Source organism: Echinops telfairi, unplaced genomic scaffold (genome assembly GCF_000313985.2).
Source record: "Echinops telfairi isolate 266 unplaced genomic scaffold, ASM31398v2 ScPeMD7_655;HRSCAF=1070, whole genome shotgun sequence".
In the NCBI taxonomy this organism is placed as follows: Eukaryota; Metazoa; Chordata; class Mammalia; order Afrosoricida; family Tenrecidae; genus Echinops; species Echinops telfairi.
In genome coordinates this window covers 34,051,114-34,068,244 of record NW_022104553.1, presented here as the reverse complement: position 1 = coordinate 34,068,244, position 17,131 = coordinate 34,051,114, and the positions used below count along the sequence as shown (strand labels likewise).

At 49.2% G+C, this 17,131-nt stretch overlaps 1 protein-coding gene across 1 annotated transcript; it reads right to left on the bottom strand.

Moving 5' to 3' along the window:
• Positions 1–5,849: 5,849 nt before the first annotated feature.
• Positions 5,850–6,874, bottom strand: SDHAF1 (succinate dehydrogenase complex assembly factor 1). The gene is given in 2 exon segments (XM_045292912.1): positions 5,850–6,491; positions 6,493–6,874. Coding segments are annotated over 2 exon segments (417 nt in total). The 5' UTR covers positions 6,790–6,874; the 3' UTR covers positions 5,850–6,371.
• Between the last annotated feature and the right edge of the window lie 10,257 nt (positions 6,875–17,131).

Genomic DNA, 17,131 nt, shown 5'->3' with positions numbered 1-17,131 from the left:
GGTGCAGGGGACTCAACTCCATTCTTGGGAGAAGAGCCCAGAGTTTATTCAACAAAGGGTTTTTGTAGCTCTTGCGGCATGACAGTTTCTTGTTAAACATATTATCACACACATCAAACAAATGGGCAATGTATTAGTCTTGGTACTGAAGTAAACTAACCAAAGAAACTCCATTTTTATTAGCTGCGAGGTGACTTTCCCCCTTCTCCCTCCCATCTCAGACAGCTGACTGTTAGTTCACCTGTCCGTTTCCCCTGCCCTTCTGGGAAGTCTCCACTGATGATTAATTTTAGAATGTACTCTCATGTTCCCGGGTTCAGGACGTTACAATTAGTTTAGAGTATTCTTCAATCTATTGTTTCTTTTGATTATTCAATATTGTTCCTTTTGATGTACGCTGAATGGTGTAATTAATCTTGCTATGTTAGCCAGGATTTGATTATTGTTATAATCAATTCTGGTATTGTTTCCTTTTTGATAATAGATGTACTTTGCAATGCTTGTTTTTTTTTAAGTTTTAAAAAGTTTTATTGGCAAATAATCTACATACCATAAAGCTCAATGATTCAAATGTACTAAAAATATTTGTGCAAACATCATCACAATCACTTTTAGAACATTTACTTCATTCTTAAACCCATTATTATTAGATTCTCATAACCCCCAACCTACCCTGCCCAAATCCTAAGGAACTATTAGCCTAGTTACTGTCTTTTTATTATATTATTATTTTACTAAAAGATCACTTTTATTGGGGGCTCTTACAGCTCTCATTAACAATCCAGATGTCATTTGTATCAAGCACATTTGTACATATGTTGTCATCATTATTTTCTAAACATATACTTTCTATTTGAGCCCTTGCTATCAGCTCCTTTACTTGCTCTTTTTTTTTTTTTTAATAATTTTACTGGGGGCTCATACAACTCTTACCACAATCCATCCATCCATCCATCGTTCTGTGAAACGCATTTGTACATTTGTTGCCCTCATCATTCTCATGCTTGCTCTTTTTCAAGTTACAATGAACCCATTAATTTTGCTCTCTGCGTCTGTCCACTCTTGCTTGACTCCTAGACAGGTGATCAATGAGTTTGGGGCCTTTAACGATGGACTGGGACGTCCACTCAGGGCTGCTTTGAGGGGAAGCAACTTCAGTTTCTCCGTAGGCCTGCTGGCTGAATAAAGACTTCTAAAGGTCAAGACATGATAACGGCTGGCAGTTATTTGAACCCGCAACAGTATTCCAAGGATTTAGAGGGAGTACTTCGAAAGGAGCAGGAGAAGCAAACATCCCTTAAGGTGAAGGACAAGGGACTCGAATGTTCTGAGATAAGTGCACTTTACCTGCGTCTGTGAGAAGTCAGGCTCTGTAGGAGACAACTTTATTTAAGCATCTATGGGGGGCAGATGGGCTGCGGAGAAACATCCTTCCTGGAATGTTGGGTATTGAGGTGCTCTTCCCTATCTCGGAGGGGGTGTGGGAAACTGCGGAGGTGTCCCTCACATTAGGGACCGCCCTGTGGTCATGCGTGCTGGGAGAGGCCACCAGCACTCCCTTCAAAGTCCTCAGTTTCCCACATTGTTTTTTCTCAACTCTGTGAAGAAGAACATGTCTTGTGTTTGGAGATCGCTGGCTCCTGAAGAGAAACGAGCTGGGGGACACTGACCAGGACTTTTTGTTCTGGATTTTTCTAAATTGCTGTTTTTATTTGACTCATTCCAAATTACTGAGAAGTTTGAAGAACAGTACAAGGAAATTCCTAGATAAGTTTCACTCAAATTCAACAATGATCAACATTGGTAATATTTTGCCTAATTTCCCATCATTCCCACTCTAATATTGTTACATATGTCCCTATGTCTGGGGACCAGGACAAGTACATGGCAGACAGATCTCTTTCCGTCTAAATCAGCAGTTCTCAAGCTGTGGGTTGTGACCCCTCTGGGGGTCAAACGACCCTTTCACAGGGGTCGCCCGATTCATAACAGTAACAAAATTACAGTTATGAAGTAGCAACAAGAATAATTTTATGGTTGGGTGGGGGGTCACCATGACATGAGGAACTGAATTAAAGGGTTGCAGCATTAGGAAGTAATGTTTACTTGTAAAGAATGAGGATATTCTTTTTTTTTTTTGAACTTGGCACATGTTTTTATAAACTCCTGTGGAGATACAGGGTTACATTCAGGAAACAGCACTGTGGAGGTCGATGGCATTCCGTGGAGACTATCTGTGGTCATGGCGTTAAGAGCTCTTGATCTCAGTTCCACAAGGCCGCTTTGAAATGACCTGACTTTCAAGTGCGCTCACCTTTGTAAGGAGCCACCATTGTCTAGTAAGCATTAATCTCAGACCTGTTAATTCTTCTGGTTACACCACTTTAACCTCCATTATGGACAAATGTCAAACATTTCATGCCTGAAAATTCTGTTAAGAAGGAGGATATTCTTATACAACTAGGGCACTGTTGTCAAGTTCAGGGAATGGAACAACTGAAGTCAATAGTACTATTTTTTTTTTTTAACATTTTATTAGGGGCTCATACAACTGTTATCCCAATCCATACACACATCAATTGTGTAAAGCGCATTTGTACATCGTTTCTCAAAACATTTTCTCTCCATTTAAACCCCCGACATTAGGTCCTCATTTTTCCCCTCCCTCCCCGCTCCCCCCTCCCTCATGAGCCCTTGATAGTTTACAAATGGGTATTTTGTCATCTCTTGCCCTGTCCGACTTCTCCCTTCATCCACTTTTCGGTTGTCCGTCCCCCAGGGAGGAGGCCACACACAGTTCCATGCAATTGGTTCCCTCTTTCCTACCCACTCTCCCTCCACCCTCCCTGTTTTGCCACTCACACCACTGGTCCTGTAGGGCTCATCCATCCTGGATTCCCTGTATTTTCAGTTCCTATCTGTACCAGTGTACCTCCTCTGGTCTAGCCAGTCTTGCAAGATAAAATTCGAGTCATGGTAGTGGGAGCGGGGAGGAAACCTTTAGGAACTAGAGGAAGGTTGTATTTCTCATCATTGTTACATCGCACCCTGACTGGCTCATCTCCTCCCCGAGACCCCTCTGCAAGGGGATCTCCAGTGGCCTACTAATGGGTTTTGGATCTCCACTCCACACTCCCCCCATCATTCACTATGGTAAGATTTTTTGTTCTGATGATGCCTTACACCTGATCCCTTCGACACCTCGTGGTTGCATAGGCTGGTGTGCTTCTTCCATGTGGAATAGTACTATTTTAATCTGCATTCCAAATTACTCTCAACCCCATCCTGTTTTTGCTAGCCATTTTCTTAGAAGATTCTTGTTTAATGAACAGGGTCCAAGGGCAATCCTGATCCTGCACCTTTGCCAAGGACAATCCACAGCTGTCCCTAATGTGAGCGACACCTCCAGTTTCCACACCCCCTCCGAGATAGGGAAGAGCACCTCAATACACAACATTCCAGGAAGGATGTTTCTCCGCAGCCCATTTCTCCAGCGGCCACCTCACAATGGGCCCTGTTCCCTAGGTTTTATGCCCCAAGAACTGGGGTGAGGCAGCGTGTTGGGAGGAGACTCCTGGAAACAGGATGAAGGGAGTGGAGAGAGAGGCTAGGGCAGTGGAAAAGCCCGGAAGTGTGTTTGTGAGCAACTGGAGATCTGTTGTGGGGACTGCTACAGAATCTTGTGGGATGGGCGACGTCACCCCTCTGGACAACAGGCAGGCTGGGGCATTCACCCAGTGCCTCCTTTCCCCCATGGGTTGAGAGTTGCTCACGAGGTCATCAACCCACCTTCCACAGTTCCCCCAAAGCCCTCCAGCTCAAGAGGGCTCCGCTCCAGCAGCTTCTCAGCCTCCTGGGAATCCTCTGGACTGGAGGGTCACGGGATGGGCATATTCATGAGCAGTGCCCCAAACATGGATTACATAATCCACGGAATCATCGAAACAGCCCCATGAGGGAGGCGCTCGTATGATGCCCATTTCATGGACCTGGGAAAGGAGGCACCAAGAGGAAACCAGACCATGCTGTTGCCATTTGTTAAAGCTGGGATGCCAAGGCAAGCCTCCAGGCTCCACGCTTCCCTCACACCAAGCATTCCCTTCTCTCATCTTCCCACTTGGTAGAGCCCCCGGGGAGTCAGGATGCCCATTCTGGGGGGAACTTGCTCACTGCATGTGTAGCCCTGCCCCCACACACCCATCCTGAGAAACAAGGGCTCACAAGCATGGGCACAGTCAAGTGGAGAGGTGGGAGATGTGGTTGGATAGGTAATGGCTTTCACTGCGATGGAGCCAGGTCAGGGCTAAGAGACTGAAATCCATGAGCAAGGGAGCCAAGGTCCTGAGTACTAACCAGAGACAAAGCTGAAATAGAAGGTAGGAGCAAGCAGCCCAGGGCCCATACTCTGGGGCACCTGTGATTCTAGAGGGGACTTGGCACCTCTCCCTTTGCCCACATTGGCCCTCCCACTATTAGTATATTTCACACTCGATAATAGTGAGGGGTTTTTTGGGGTGGGGTGGGGGTGCTGGTCTTATGCAGGCTTACTGAGAGTCAACATAGGAGTCCTGGTGGTGCAGTGCTTAGGAGTTGGATTGCTAACTGCGAGGTTAGCAGTCTGAAACCACCAGCTGCCCTGCTAGTCTCCAAAACCCACAGGGACAGTTCTACCCTGCCCCAGAGGGTCAAGATGCATCTGAATGGACTCAGTGGCGGTGTGCTGGATTTGAATATGAGTCAACCTTGAGTCAATGGCAGTTTGATACTTATTTGGGGACCCCAGTCCCCCACTGAAATTAGGACAGCCTATGTTTTGCTTCTGATTGTCCCTTGGGACTGTGGCCTGGATTAAGGTCATCTTCATTCCCACAACTATATGTATTCATGTATTTCCCACTGCTTTACCTGTTGGGGTATAATTCAGATAAGATCCTGGAGCGGGTCTTGGACAAGTCCATACAGGGACACCGGACAGAAGACACCTGATTTTGACCCTCCATGACTGTATTAGTCTAGGTACTTTGGAGAAACAGCAACTCATGTATGATTTTTATGTAAAGAAAATGTGCATCACGAAAACATCCCAACCCAATGGTGCCCAAGCCCACAAGTCCAACATTAACCCAACACCAGTCCACAAAGTCCTCCACCTCACAAAACAGAGGCAACGATGCCGACTGCAGGAGGAAAGCTGAGTCAGTGAACGAATAAGCATCTCAGCACTAGCAGGGGTCTCCACACGGCTGCTCCAGCACCCAGGGCTGCATCGGGATAGGTCCATGTAGCTTCTCCTTGGGGATGTCTTGTAGGAAGTCAACCTTGCAAGCTGAAGCAGGGAACTGCTAAGGCAGCTGCACCCTGGTGCGACCATCACAAAAGAGACCGGAGAACTAGAAAGGCGAGGCTCACCACCCATTTAGCCCTCTGCCTTTCAATTAGCCCCACATGTGATTATTGGCCAGGTTGGCACAATTAACTAACTCAATGACCTTATTGATAAAAATCTCAGGGGGGGACTCATATCCCCAAGGTTTGAGAAAAGAGAAATTTCCAGATTCTGGAAAGGATTTGAAGATCCCTACTCAGGGGCTACCTGCCAGGCCACGTCAGTCTGACCACTTCCTCTCCTTTCTGTATACACTCCATGAAGGAGTCCTTTGGGATCTCTTTGGGGTTAGGCAAAGATTCCTGAAGCTTCCCAAGCCTAGGAACTTTGCTGACCTGTAGGGAGGGCCTCAGAGGGGAAGAGGCAGATCTCTACACCCATCCCCTCCCAGAGGGGCATTTCCAGATGTTGGGTGTCTCTAAAACTCCCCCAAGCACATAACATTCTGAACACCACCAAAAAGGAGTATGCACATCTTTAAATTTATTCCTTTTGCTCAACGGTCCTGGTTGTGTGTGTCTGTGCAGAAGTCAGAGGTACCCTCAGAACCCCCATGGAGGGGTCTTGAATTGGTCAGCTGGGCTGAGAGATCCCTAAGTCCTCTCTGACAGGTCCTGGTTTGTCACAATGAATGGGGGGCGGTGTTCCAAAGAGGGGTTCCAGGCTTCTCCCCATGTATGGGGGTATCTTGGGGAACTCCTTTCCAACAAAAGTCTGCTCTTCTCGGGGAAAGGAGAATCCCTTGGGAAGCCAAGGGGTGGTTTTGTGCTCAGGCATCATGAGAGACGTTGTCTCTGCTTTTCCGCCCACAAGGGAGGCAGCCCTGCTTCCCAAGCCCTCGGGTAAGGTGCGCTAGGCCTGACACGGTGCGGGCAGCCTGCCCCAAACCCTCAAGTAGGGAGTCGGATCCTCAACTAAGCAGCCGACTTCTCAGGTCCACTGGCCTCCGTCGCTCGATTCCCACACAGCGAAGCTCTTAGGACGGCTAACCTCTCATTAGGCGCGTTCCGCCCACCCTCGCAGTCAGGGGCGGCCCCACAACCGGCTCCATGGACTGGGGCTCATCAGGCGGTGTCTCCAGGGTTCTCGCGCCTCCGAGGTGGCTTCCTCGCCTGGTCACTTCCGTCGGGCAAGGCCCCCAAGGCGGCAGGCTCCCCGGGCGGGTCCATCGGCCGCACGAAGGCGCCCAGGGACTTGGCGTGAGCCGAGCGGAGCAGCAGCAGCTGGCGCCGCCCGCGGCGGTACAAGTACTCGATGCGCAGCACGTCGGAGCGCGGCAGGCAGGCGTTCTGTCGGAACTCGGCGCGCACCCGGGCCTCGGCGCCCGGCTTCCCGCGGCCGGCGCGCAGCAGCTCCCGGTACAGGCCTAGCACTTGCTTCTGCAGTCGGCTGTGCTGGCTCATGGCGGCGGGGCACGGCGACCGGGCACCACCCACTTCCCAGCCGGCGGGGACCGAGCGAGGGTCGCGGGAGCGAGAGCCACGGACCAGACGCCCCCACTCGGTGCGACCCTCCTCCCGGAGGCGCCGCTCCGCCCCTTCCGGAGCCCCGCCCCGCTCCTTCCGGCACGCTCTCGTCCCATTGGCTAAAGAGGCCGTTACGGCACAGTATAAAGAGGCGTTACGGCACAGTGGGCGGGATTATGAGCGGAACCTGAGCTTTGCTATTTTTTTTAACCCTCCGCTTCCGTAGGAAATCGGTGTCCTTGAGGGGACCTCTGGAAACACCTTGACCTGCGTCCCAGAGAAGAAGCGGGTCCTTTAGACCTTGGGTCTTGACCTCACGCCTGGGTGCCCGAGGAGCAGCTTCCTAGGGCCAGGCAAAGAAAAGTCGGGCCCACCCACGTTTTGTCATTATTTATTACTAGCCTCTCGGGAAGCGCCAGGCGTTCCTTGTCCCCGGGCAGGTCCGAATCTGAGGGGACCGGTTCTGAGGAGAAAACTCCGGGGGGTCACGACCGGCCGGATCATTCGTCGGTGCTCTGGGGAGATGCATACAAGGTGTGGGCGCCAATATATATAATATAATATTTATATAACAATGTTATGAGTGACATATCTCAAATTTCTATGAATAATATAGTATTGTTTTATAATATAGTATTGTTTTATAATATAGTATACGCCGTAGCCCTGGTGTCATAGTGGCTTAGGCATTGGTCAGCAGTCCCAAGCCAGCAGCCGCCCCTTGGGAGAAAGACGAGACTTTAGACTCTCATGAAGAGTGGCAGCTTCAGAAACCCACAGGGGCAGCTCCCCCCTGCCCTACAGGGTCACTTTGAGACAGAATCAACTCGAAGGCAGTGAGTTCTAGTAGTATATTCTTCATGTAATGCAATTTTATTGGTAGTTTAGTATACTGTCGCCTAATTTATGTTATATACTACGTTTGCATACATTTTGTGAACATTTTACAGAACTCACCAATATTGTAAATATTTTGCATTGCTCATGTTATTTTAGAATCTTACATAATAATTGCTAGTTAATTCTCACAACTCTAACAAGGAAAGTAAAGCACTGAGAAGTAATAATATACCTTGCCCAGGTTCATGCCCTTGATAAATGTCAAAGCCAGGTTTCAAACCCAGAGGATCTGGGCCCCAGACCTACGTTGCTGTATATACTGCCTCTTCTGATAAAAATAAATGTACTTCCAAGAGGAATCACAGTTTACATGTATTGAGCACTAGGGTGCGCTGTGGGCTAGGCATTGAACTGAGAACTCTAAGGTTGAAGGTTCGAGAGCACCAGCGGTTCCACAGGAGACAGATGAGGCTTTCTGCTCCCCTAAAGATTTGTTTCCTCAAAACCCCACAGGAGCAGTTCTACTCTGTCTGATAGGGTCGCTGAGACAGAATATGAGGGGGTTCCCCCCACCAAAAAAAAACAACGGATAAAAGCTCTACTGGGTGGAGCTTTCATAGTAAGCATCCCACCACGCTCACCCCCCCCGCCCCCCACCCCCCTAGGCGAGCATGGAGCAACTCATTCTGAGTGCACCCAGTGGTGTTGCCTGGGAAGAGTCTCTCAGGTCACAGTGATATTTTTCTTAAAAGCATTTTCTCTAAAACCTTGTTTTTTTGTGATGGCCAATTTAAGAGAACAGCGTGTAGCTGTGAAATTTTGTTTCCTACTTGGGAAAAATGCCGCAGAATATGTGTTGTTGAACACAGCTTACAAGGACAGCGCTATGGGAAAAATTAAAGAGTACGAGTGGTTTTCTCTTTTCAAAAAAGGTGAAATGTCATTTGATGACAAACCTTGTTCTGGATGTATGTCAATTTCCCGAACTGAGGAAAATGTTGACTCTTAGTGCATTTGGAGTTCGTTTCACCAGGTCAGACTGTTAATCAAGCTTTCTATTTAGCGGTTCTGAAAAGATAGTGTAGTCGTGTGTGATAAAAAAAAGCCTGATTTGTGGCCGACGGGGGACTGGTTTTGCCACCACGACAATGCACCTGCTCATGCAGCCATCTCAGTGTGCCAATTTTTGCCCCAAAAAAAGCATGCCTCTCTTGCTCCAGGCACCTTACTCATCAGCCCTTGCTCCATGCGACTTCTTTTTGTTTCCGCAAATGCAGAGGGGCATGAAATGACAGTGATTTGACGACGAGGTGAAGAAAAAAATGAGGGAGCTGCTGTCAGCCGTCCAAACAGATGAGTTTGAAAACGGTTTCAGAGGATGGAATCGCAGATTTGACAAATGTATTGAGTGTCATGGAGAGTAGTGTGAAGGTGATACGGTTGTTTTGTTAAACAAAATACATAGCTTTTGGCGGGGGATCTGTTTTTTTGTGGGGGTAACCCCTTGTAGACTCGATGGCAGTGAATTTGATTTTGTTTGTTGGATATGCGGCTGAAAATATTCATATATTTTCTGTGAAGAACATAAATGCTTCTGATGTTTTCTGTGGATAAGCACACTGAGGCACGGAGAGAGGCTAGGTTACTTGTCAAGCTCCCACAGAAGTTTAAGAAGCCCGGGTTTGAAGCGAAGGCGCTGGCTTAGCTTCTCTACCACGTGCTGATTGTTTGGCCCTTCTCCCTGGATCAGCCCCTATTTCTGCAATAAGCCTTGAACTCACAGCTGTTCTAACTTCTCAGTGTAAGAGCTTAGATTCCTCCTGCCCCTTGATGGAAGGACTATCCATTTGCCTGCTCAGATTCCATTTCTCCTGCTGCTGGCCTGCCCCATGGTCCTTGGGGAATCCCAGGCTACTGGCATCTCCCCTGAATTCCCAACCTCTCCCTGTCTGACCTCTCTCTACCATCACTGAAACTCCCTACCCCAAGTCTCTCCTCTCTCAACAATGCGAATGATAAATCCAGTCCAAGTTACTCCTGCCCATGCGTGACTTTCACTCTCCCCTTTCTGCACAGATAACTGTCAGATGCCTTCTTTGCCCTGCTGTCTCTCGGTGCTCACTCTTCACAACTCCTTGGGCTCTGAGGGAGCAAGTCCATTTTTGAGCAACACCACAGCCTCACCCTCTAGTCCCTCCCCTCTCCATGCCACGTTCCTCCCTGCTTCCTTCCCCTGCCTAATGGCAGGTCGCAGCTCACTTGTCACCTCCTTCAGGAAGTGCAGCTGTCCTGGTGTAGTGGCTGTAAGTTGAGCTGCAATCTGTAAGGTCAGCAGTTTGAAACCACCAGCAGCTCCTCGGATGAAGATGGGGCTTTCTAGTCTTGTAGATAGTTACAGTCTCAGAAATTCACTGGGCAGCTCCACCCTGTCCTGAAGGTCGCTATGAGTCGGCATCCACTCAATGGCAGGGAGTTTGGGGTTTTCAGGAAGTCTACCCTGAGCTTCTAAGCCAGGGAATCCACTTGGGGGTACTCACTGTCTGTTGCTGATGTTCCGTGCAGAGCCGCACTGCTCCACTGCCTTCTCAAAGGTGTGCCTTTCAGAAGGGGAGCACCCAGCCTGTCTTCCGAGCTGCCCTAGGCTATGTTGAACTGTCAACTTTTGGGCTAGCTAATAGTCAAGCTCCACCTAGGGACTCCTCACTTCGTCCCCCACCCCAGCCCAGCCTGTGGGCCACACCCTTGGCTTACTGGGTAGTCCCTAGGAGTTCAGCCGGTCTTGGGTTTCATGGGGGGACCTGAGATACCTAGGGTGATGTAGAATCAGGGAGTCGTGAGAGATCAGGCCTAGGACACTAAGGCAATGGAGGGCACCGTGAGGTCAAAGGATCATAGGAGAAAAGTTCAGCATTAGAAGGTTCTGGAGGGACAGTGGGGGCTGGTGGGGATGTCAGTAAGCCCCAGAAATTGAGACTAACACTAACCATGTAATGCCATCGTGTTGACTGCTGAATGACCTGCCTCCTTCCCCCTCCCATCTTGGAAAGTCCCACGAGTGATTGATTTTAAAATGTAACCTTATGTTCTTGAGATCAGAACACTGTAATTAATAATAGTGTTCCTTTTGATGTTGTAACCAGGATATCACTATTTTTATTTTATTAACCAGGATGTTATAATCAATGCTGAACCCTGTAATGCTTACTAACTCTAAAGAATAATAATATTAATTTTGGTTTCTGCTTCTGTCCATGCTTGCTTAAGTCTTAGACTTATGATAAATGAGTTTTTACCTTTAAAGATGGGCCGAAATGTCCACTCAGGACTGCAATCAAAGAATCGCTTTTGGATTCTAGCAGTCCGGTTATAACCGCATACTCTTCTAAATTATCAAGACATTTTCATGGCTGCCACTTATTTGAACCTGCAACAAGATCAATGCCAGGTGATGCATGGGTCTTGGCCAGGATTGGGGAAGTCTCTCACGCACATTCCCTACTTGTGTCCCATGGCTACACAGCCGTCCTTGAAGCTGACGATCACCCGTGGATGGAGGGCACGGCAGCCAGGACGGGCAGGAAGTCAGCAATGACACGGAACCAGTCTGGATCATGGGACCCTGCACTCACCAGGGTGGCTAGCTCATAGGCAAAGGGCATGGCAGGGATGGGAGCAAAGCCACTGAAGCCATTGAAAGTGGTAAAGAGGCCCCCGGACACTAGACAACAGGTGGCACCCTCAGGGGACTCACATCACCACACCCCCCCATCCAGGATGCAGCCTGTGCCCAGTGGCCAGGAGAAGGGTTGGCACTGGAGTCTCTGGCCTTGTGGGCACACACAGCGCTCCCAGGAGCCAGCCAGGCAGACGCATAGAGACAGATGCACAATCAGGTGCAAAAACCCTCATAAACAATGCCAACAAACAAAACACAGATCACAACACATCCCCAAGGACTAATTTCCAGAATACCAGGCAAAAAAAAAAAGCTCTGCTGCAGACTCACAGCCACCTTCATGAAACAGAAAGATAAACATGTGAAGCTATTGTTTCCTGACATAACCTCCACCCAAGTCTATATACTTCTGAAGGGAGTGCGTCTACCCCTCGAGTTCTCTAGAAGGAGCCCTGGTGGCACCTGGTTCCATGTTAGGCTGCTAAGCTCCAGGTCAGTCGTTGGAAACTACCAGCTGCTCCTTGGGAGAAAGAGGAGGTTCCTGCTCCCCTACAGAGTTACAGGCCCAGAAACCCACAGGGGCAGTTCTACCCTGTCCTATAAGGTCACTGTGAGTTGGCATCAACTCCTTGGCAGTGAGTTGGGCTTTGAGTTTGAGTCTTCCTGAACAAGGGGTTCTGGTGGCATTGGCCTGTTAACCCGAAAGTCGATGGTTCAAACCCACCAGCTGCTCCATGAGAGAACAATGGAGCTTTTTACTCCCATAAAGATGTGTAGTCTCATAAGCCTAAAAGGGCACTTCTACGCGACACTGTAGGGCCTCAATGCATTGGTATTAACTTGATAGGAGTGTGTTTGGCCAGGATTGGGGAAGAGTCTCACCCATATCCCCTGCTTGTGTCCCATGGCCACACAGCCATCCTTGAGTGTGTGGAGTGTGTTCTCAGGCTTTTTAAAAGCTGCCCAGCCTCAAATGATAATTAAGAATCCATTGAGTTACCTTTTTGTTGTTGTTGTTCTCTAAGGATGAACGGGAAAGTTTGATACGTTTGACCAATTGTTGCCCAAATGTCTTCTATTATTTCAAACGGATCTGACCAAGCATTGTACACTGCTTTGACTCCTGTGTTTCTTTAGTCTTTTACTCTAAGAACTCTTGTGGAGTTTTCATGGGTGGTTGGGAAAAGCTCTGAAGATCCTGATGTTCCAGCGTGGCCAACGCCCTCCTCTTGGAGTGGACGTTTATTATTATATGACAGATGTACCTGCTCATCTGCCTTGTCCCCCCTGATGGGAATTACAGTGAACCCTCGCCACTTCGCGCTTCGACTTCCGCGGCTTCACTCTATCGCGGTTTTTGCGTAACAGCGCATGCTCTGTCATGACTGCCACTGATTGGCTCATATTGTACACGCTTGATGCCATAAATAATATAATAAATAATAAATGATAATTGTAACGTCCAAAATGTTTTACTGTATTTTCCCTTTTTCGTTTAATAAATTGGGTAATACGAGTGTAATGGTGACTAAAGGGTGTTTTTTCATGTCCTCTATGCTCTAACTACGAAAATATTTGATTTACAAATAAGGAATCCTACTTCACGGAATTTCATTTATCACGGTAGGGTCTAGAACCGATTAACTGCGATAAACGAGGGTTCACTGTACTCCATTCCCAGGGTCACTAAATCCAAAACAACCAGCTCCTACCTCCCCACAGTGGCCCTTAATAAAGCAACTCCAAGTGACCCCTACCTCCCAAAAGCTTTGTCTGTCCACTGGGGGTCAATATCTCCCTAGGGACCCGAGAAGCCACCAAGCTTATTCCTGCCTGCCCATGGTTTTTTTCCTGTGTTTGTGTGTTTCACCCCTTTGTTTTTGGAAAACTAACCCCATTCTCGGTCGGTGCAGTTTCCCAGTGATCTATTTATCCTCTAACACTCGCATTGGGCATATGTGCCAGGCCTGGCCAGTGAGAGACAAAGCAGAGGGCTCCCGCCCTCGGCCCGTGTTCGGTTTGCTGAAGAGTTGAACCCAACTCACGATGACTTTATGTGACAATGCTGTATGATCTTTGGACATTAATTAATCAGTCTGGTACCATCCTCCTGATTGCCGACATATTGGAGTCCAGTGTTGCGGCTACTGTGCCAACCCGTTTCATGGTGAGTCTCCCACGGCCTCGCCTCCCCTCTACTACTCCAAACTAGATGGAAATAGGCCCCTGACGTTCTTGAGCAAGCAAGGCAGACAGTCCTTGGTGGTGCTCACAGGACTTTGATTGGCTAGTTTTCAGAAGGAGACTACTAGGCGTCTTTCTAGTCTGTCTTAGTCCGGAAGCACTGCAGAGACCTGTCCACCGAGGTGATCCTGCCGATATTTGAAATACTTGTGGCATAGCCCTCCAGCATCTTCGCACCATGCAAGCCACTACCCTATGACAGCTGGACGGCTGGGTGGTGGGTTAGCTTGAGGCTTCTACTAGAACTAAGGAGAAAGAGATGCTGTCTTCCCATTGAGATTTCTTCGCTCTGGGCCACAAACCAGAAGCAGGAGGGAGACACCTTTGTCCCACCCTCACCCCTATCTCTCAAGAGGTGGCTTGAGAGAGAGGCTTTCTCCAAATGGCTCTGTCCATCTATTCCTTAAAATGAGTATTTTTAGTTACACACATGGTCACTCAGCTGAAGATACATGTCCAGTCTTCGCTGCAGCTAGATCAGGTCCGCCCACAAAGTTCTGACTAATCAGAAGTGAGCAGAAGTAACACATGCCGCTCTGGGTCATGCCCTTACCTAGGAGAACCCTGAACTCTTGCCCCTGCTTTTTCTTTCCATTTTGCTTGGATGCCTAAGTGTAGGGGGGACAGCAAGGCCATGCCACCGGAAAAGCAGTGCTCCTTGCCAGAAGTCTGTGTCCCTGACCTGGGGAGATGGAGCTAGTTATGCCTCGACTGTTGGTGAGCGAGATCAAAACTCCGATCAAGTGTAAGCTCTGGATCTATGGCCTACTTCATGTAGAAGCTGCGGGAGACGAAATTCCTTCCTACAGCTCTTCTACCCAGTCTCTGTGACTCCCACTGAGTGACGGGGGGAGCCGCAAACAGGGCCCGCGTCACACCCACAGAGGGGCCTGGTCCGTCTTCAGTCCCACGTCTCGGGCGATGAGGAGGCACCATCTCTGAAGCAGCAGCAGAGAAGAGAGACGCCCCGAGAGCCTGGGGAAAGCACAATCGAGATCTCCGCGTGAAGTGGCCGAGACCAGATGTACCACAGGCTGTGGCACGGGGACTCTGAGGAGAGACTGCGGGAGCCTCCCAGGCCCATGGAGGCCCAGGCCAAGGGACCACGCGGTTAAGAGACTAAGCACCACAGAGAGCCCTGGCTACCACGTGGCCGAGAGGCAGAGACTTGGCGAGAGACTGGCTGCTGGCTGAAGAAGCCCACGACAGTGTCCGTACCGTTTGCTGATCCTGACTTGTCTGTTAGCTTCCCTAAACAAAGCAAACCAAAACCCTTAATTGTGAGCATTGTCTGTGAGTTCCTGGTGGCCACTGCAGACATGTCCAGGGGGGTGGGAGGCAGGGTCCGTGTCAGAACAGGTAGAGGAGGATGGAGGGTGGAGGCATATCTTGCTCCTGCTTCTGGCAATAGGGAAGCCGAGGAGGTCAGAGATGGTCCTCTTGGCAAAGAAAGACCTGATTGGGGGGTGGGGGGCACACGGGAAGATCACAGGAAACTAAGATCTGGTGACATCTTTCCAATCCCGGATTCCTGCCAGGCTGGAAAGCCTTGCACCTGTTTAGAAAGAAAAGTGAATTCCGTTTCCTTGGGGATTTAAGATAGGTGGGGTCAGCCACAACCCCAAATGTGGATGGATACAGTGCGGCTGAGAGAACAGCTCAAGACAGATGTGGGAGAGCCCACCACACCACCTGGGGCAGGCTCGCCGGGACGTAGTGTCCACTGTGGGGGCAGCTACAGTGGTCCCGGGACACACAGTTGGTACCGTCAAGGACGAAGCAGGGTCACACTCAGAGCCCGAATGGCACTATGTGACACAGTGGGCAGGGCTTGTGGGGCTGGGCACAACTCCCCTCACAGATCCTGTAATGCTGCTGGGATGGGTAGCAGGGCTGTAGACCGACGGCAGAAGCCAGTACTTAGGACCCTATCTCCCCACTCTAGTCTCACCTTCTGCTCCAGGCAGGCTATCTTCCCATCTGATACGGTTTGTGGTAGTTATATATACTGTTGTCAATCTGAGAGGATTATGAGTGAAGGGGTGGAGTCTGGCCTCTCAATCAGGTCATAGCCAATGAGGCCTCTGTGTGGGCATGGCCTTCTCCTGAGGATTCTGGGAATTCCAGTATTCCTCCTGGGAAACAGGAGACAGACTCTCTCTCTGCTCACTCCCTGAGAGACTCTACTGACAAGACACATGGAACTATGCTAGAGTCCTGAGCTGGAGAAGCCACGTGGAGAACCCTGCCAGCGCTGAGATGCTTACACCACCACTGGATCACAAGACTTCCCACCCACTGGCCTGTGATCTTCCTGCATTGGGGTCATTGCATGTGTTACGTTGAGTCTGAAAGGACTTTATAGATTGGTATCGGACTTATGGACTTGATCTGGGCTGGGCTGGGATGTTTTCTCAATATTCAATTGCTGTTGTATAGAAAGCTCTTTTCTTATACACATATGAGTGTCTATGAATTTGTTTCTCTAGTCCGCCTGACTCTCACTGTTGCGCCTCTACTTTTGCGGTCATAGCTCCGTCTCCCTTGGCTAGGAGCCCGGTGGTGTGGTGGTTATGGGTTGGGCTGTGATTCACATGGTCGGGAGTTTGAAACAATCAGCAGCTCCTAGGGAGAAAGACTGGGTTTTCTGCTCCCCAAACAGTTACCGTCTGGGAACCCACTGGGGCTGCTGTGAGTTAGCACCGACTCACGGCAGTGAGGTTAGTTTGGTTCCAAGCTCACTGCCGTTGAGTTGCTCCTGACTCATCTTTCTCTGGGGTAGCGGCTGGTGGTTTTGAAGCGGTGACCTGGCGGTTAGCAGCCTAACTCGTGACCAGTGGGTCGAGCCCCCTTTGGGGGTCGGACAACCCTTTCGCAGGGGTCCCCCGATTCACAACAGTAGCAAAACGACAGTTATGAAGTAGCAACGAAAATGATTTTATGGTTGGGGGTCACCACAACATGAGGAACTGGATGACAGGGTCGAGGCATGAGGAAGGTGGAGAACCACTGCTCCACACCGTCAGGGTTCTGGGTGTTAAGTGTGGGGAGGCTAATGGCAAGGCCAGTCATTTGAAACCACCGGCTGTTCCAGGGAGAAAGAGGTGGCTTTCTATTTCCGTAAAGAGTGACAGTCTCAGACACCCACAAGGGCAGTCCTACCCTGTCCTATAGGTTCACTAAGCGTTAAACGGGACTCGATGGTGGTGAGTTAGATTTTTTTAAAATCATTTTATTGGGGGCTCGTACAATTCATACATACAGTATTGTGTCAAGCACATTTGTGCATTTATTGCCATCATCATTCTCAAAACATTTTTTTCTTTCTGCTTGAGTCCTTGGTATCCGTTTTTCATTTTCCCCACCCTCCCCCATCCTCCCTCCCTCATGAACCCTTGATAATTTATAAATTATTACTATTTTTCATGTCTTACACTGACCGAGGTCTCCCTTCACCCACTTTTCTGTTGTCCATCCCCCTGGGAGGGGGTTATATGTATATCATTGTGATTCGTTCCC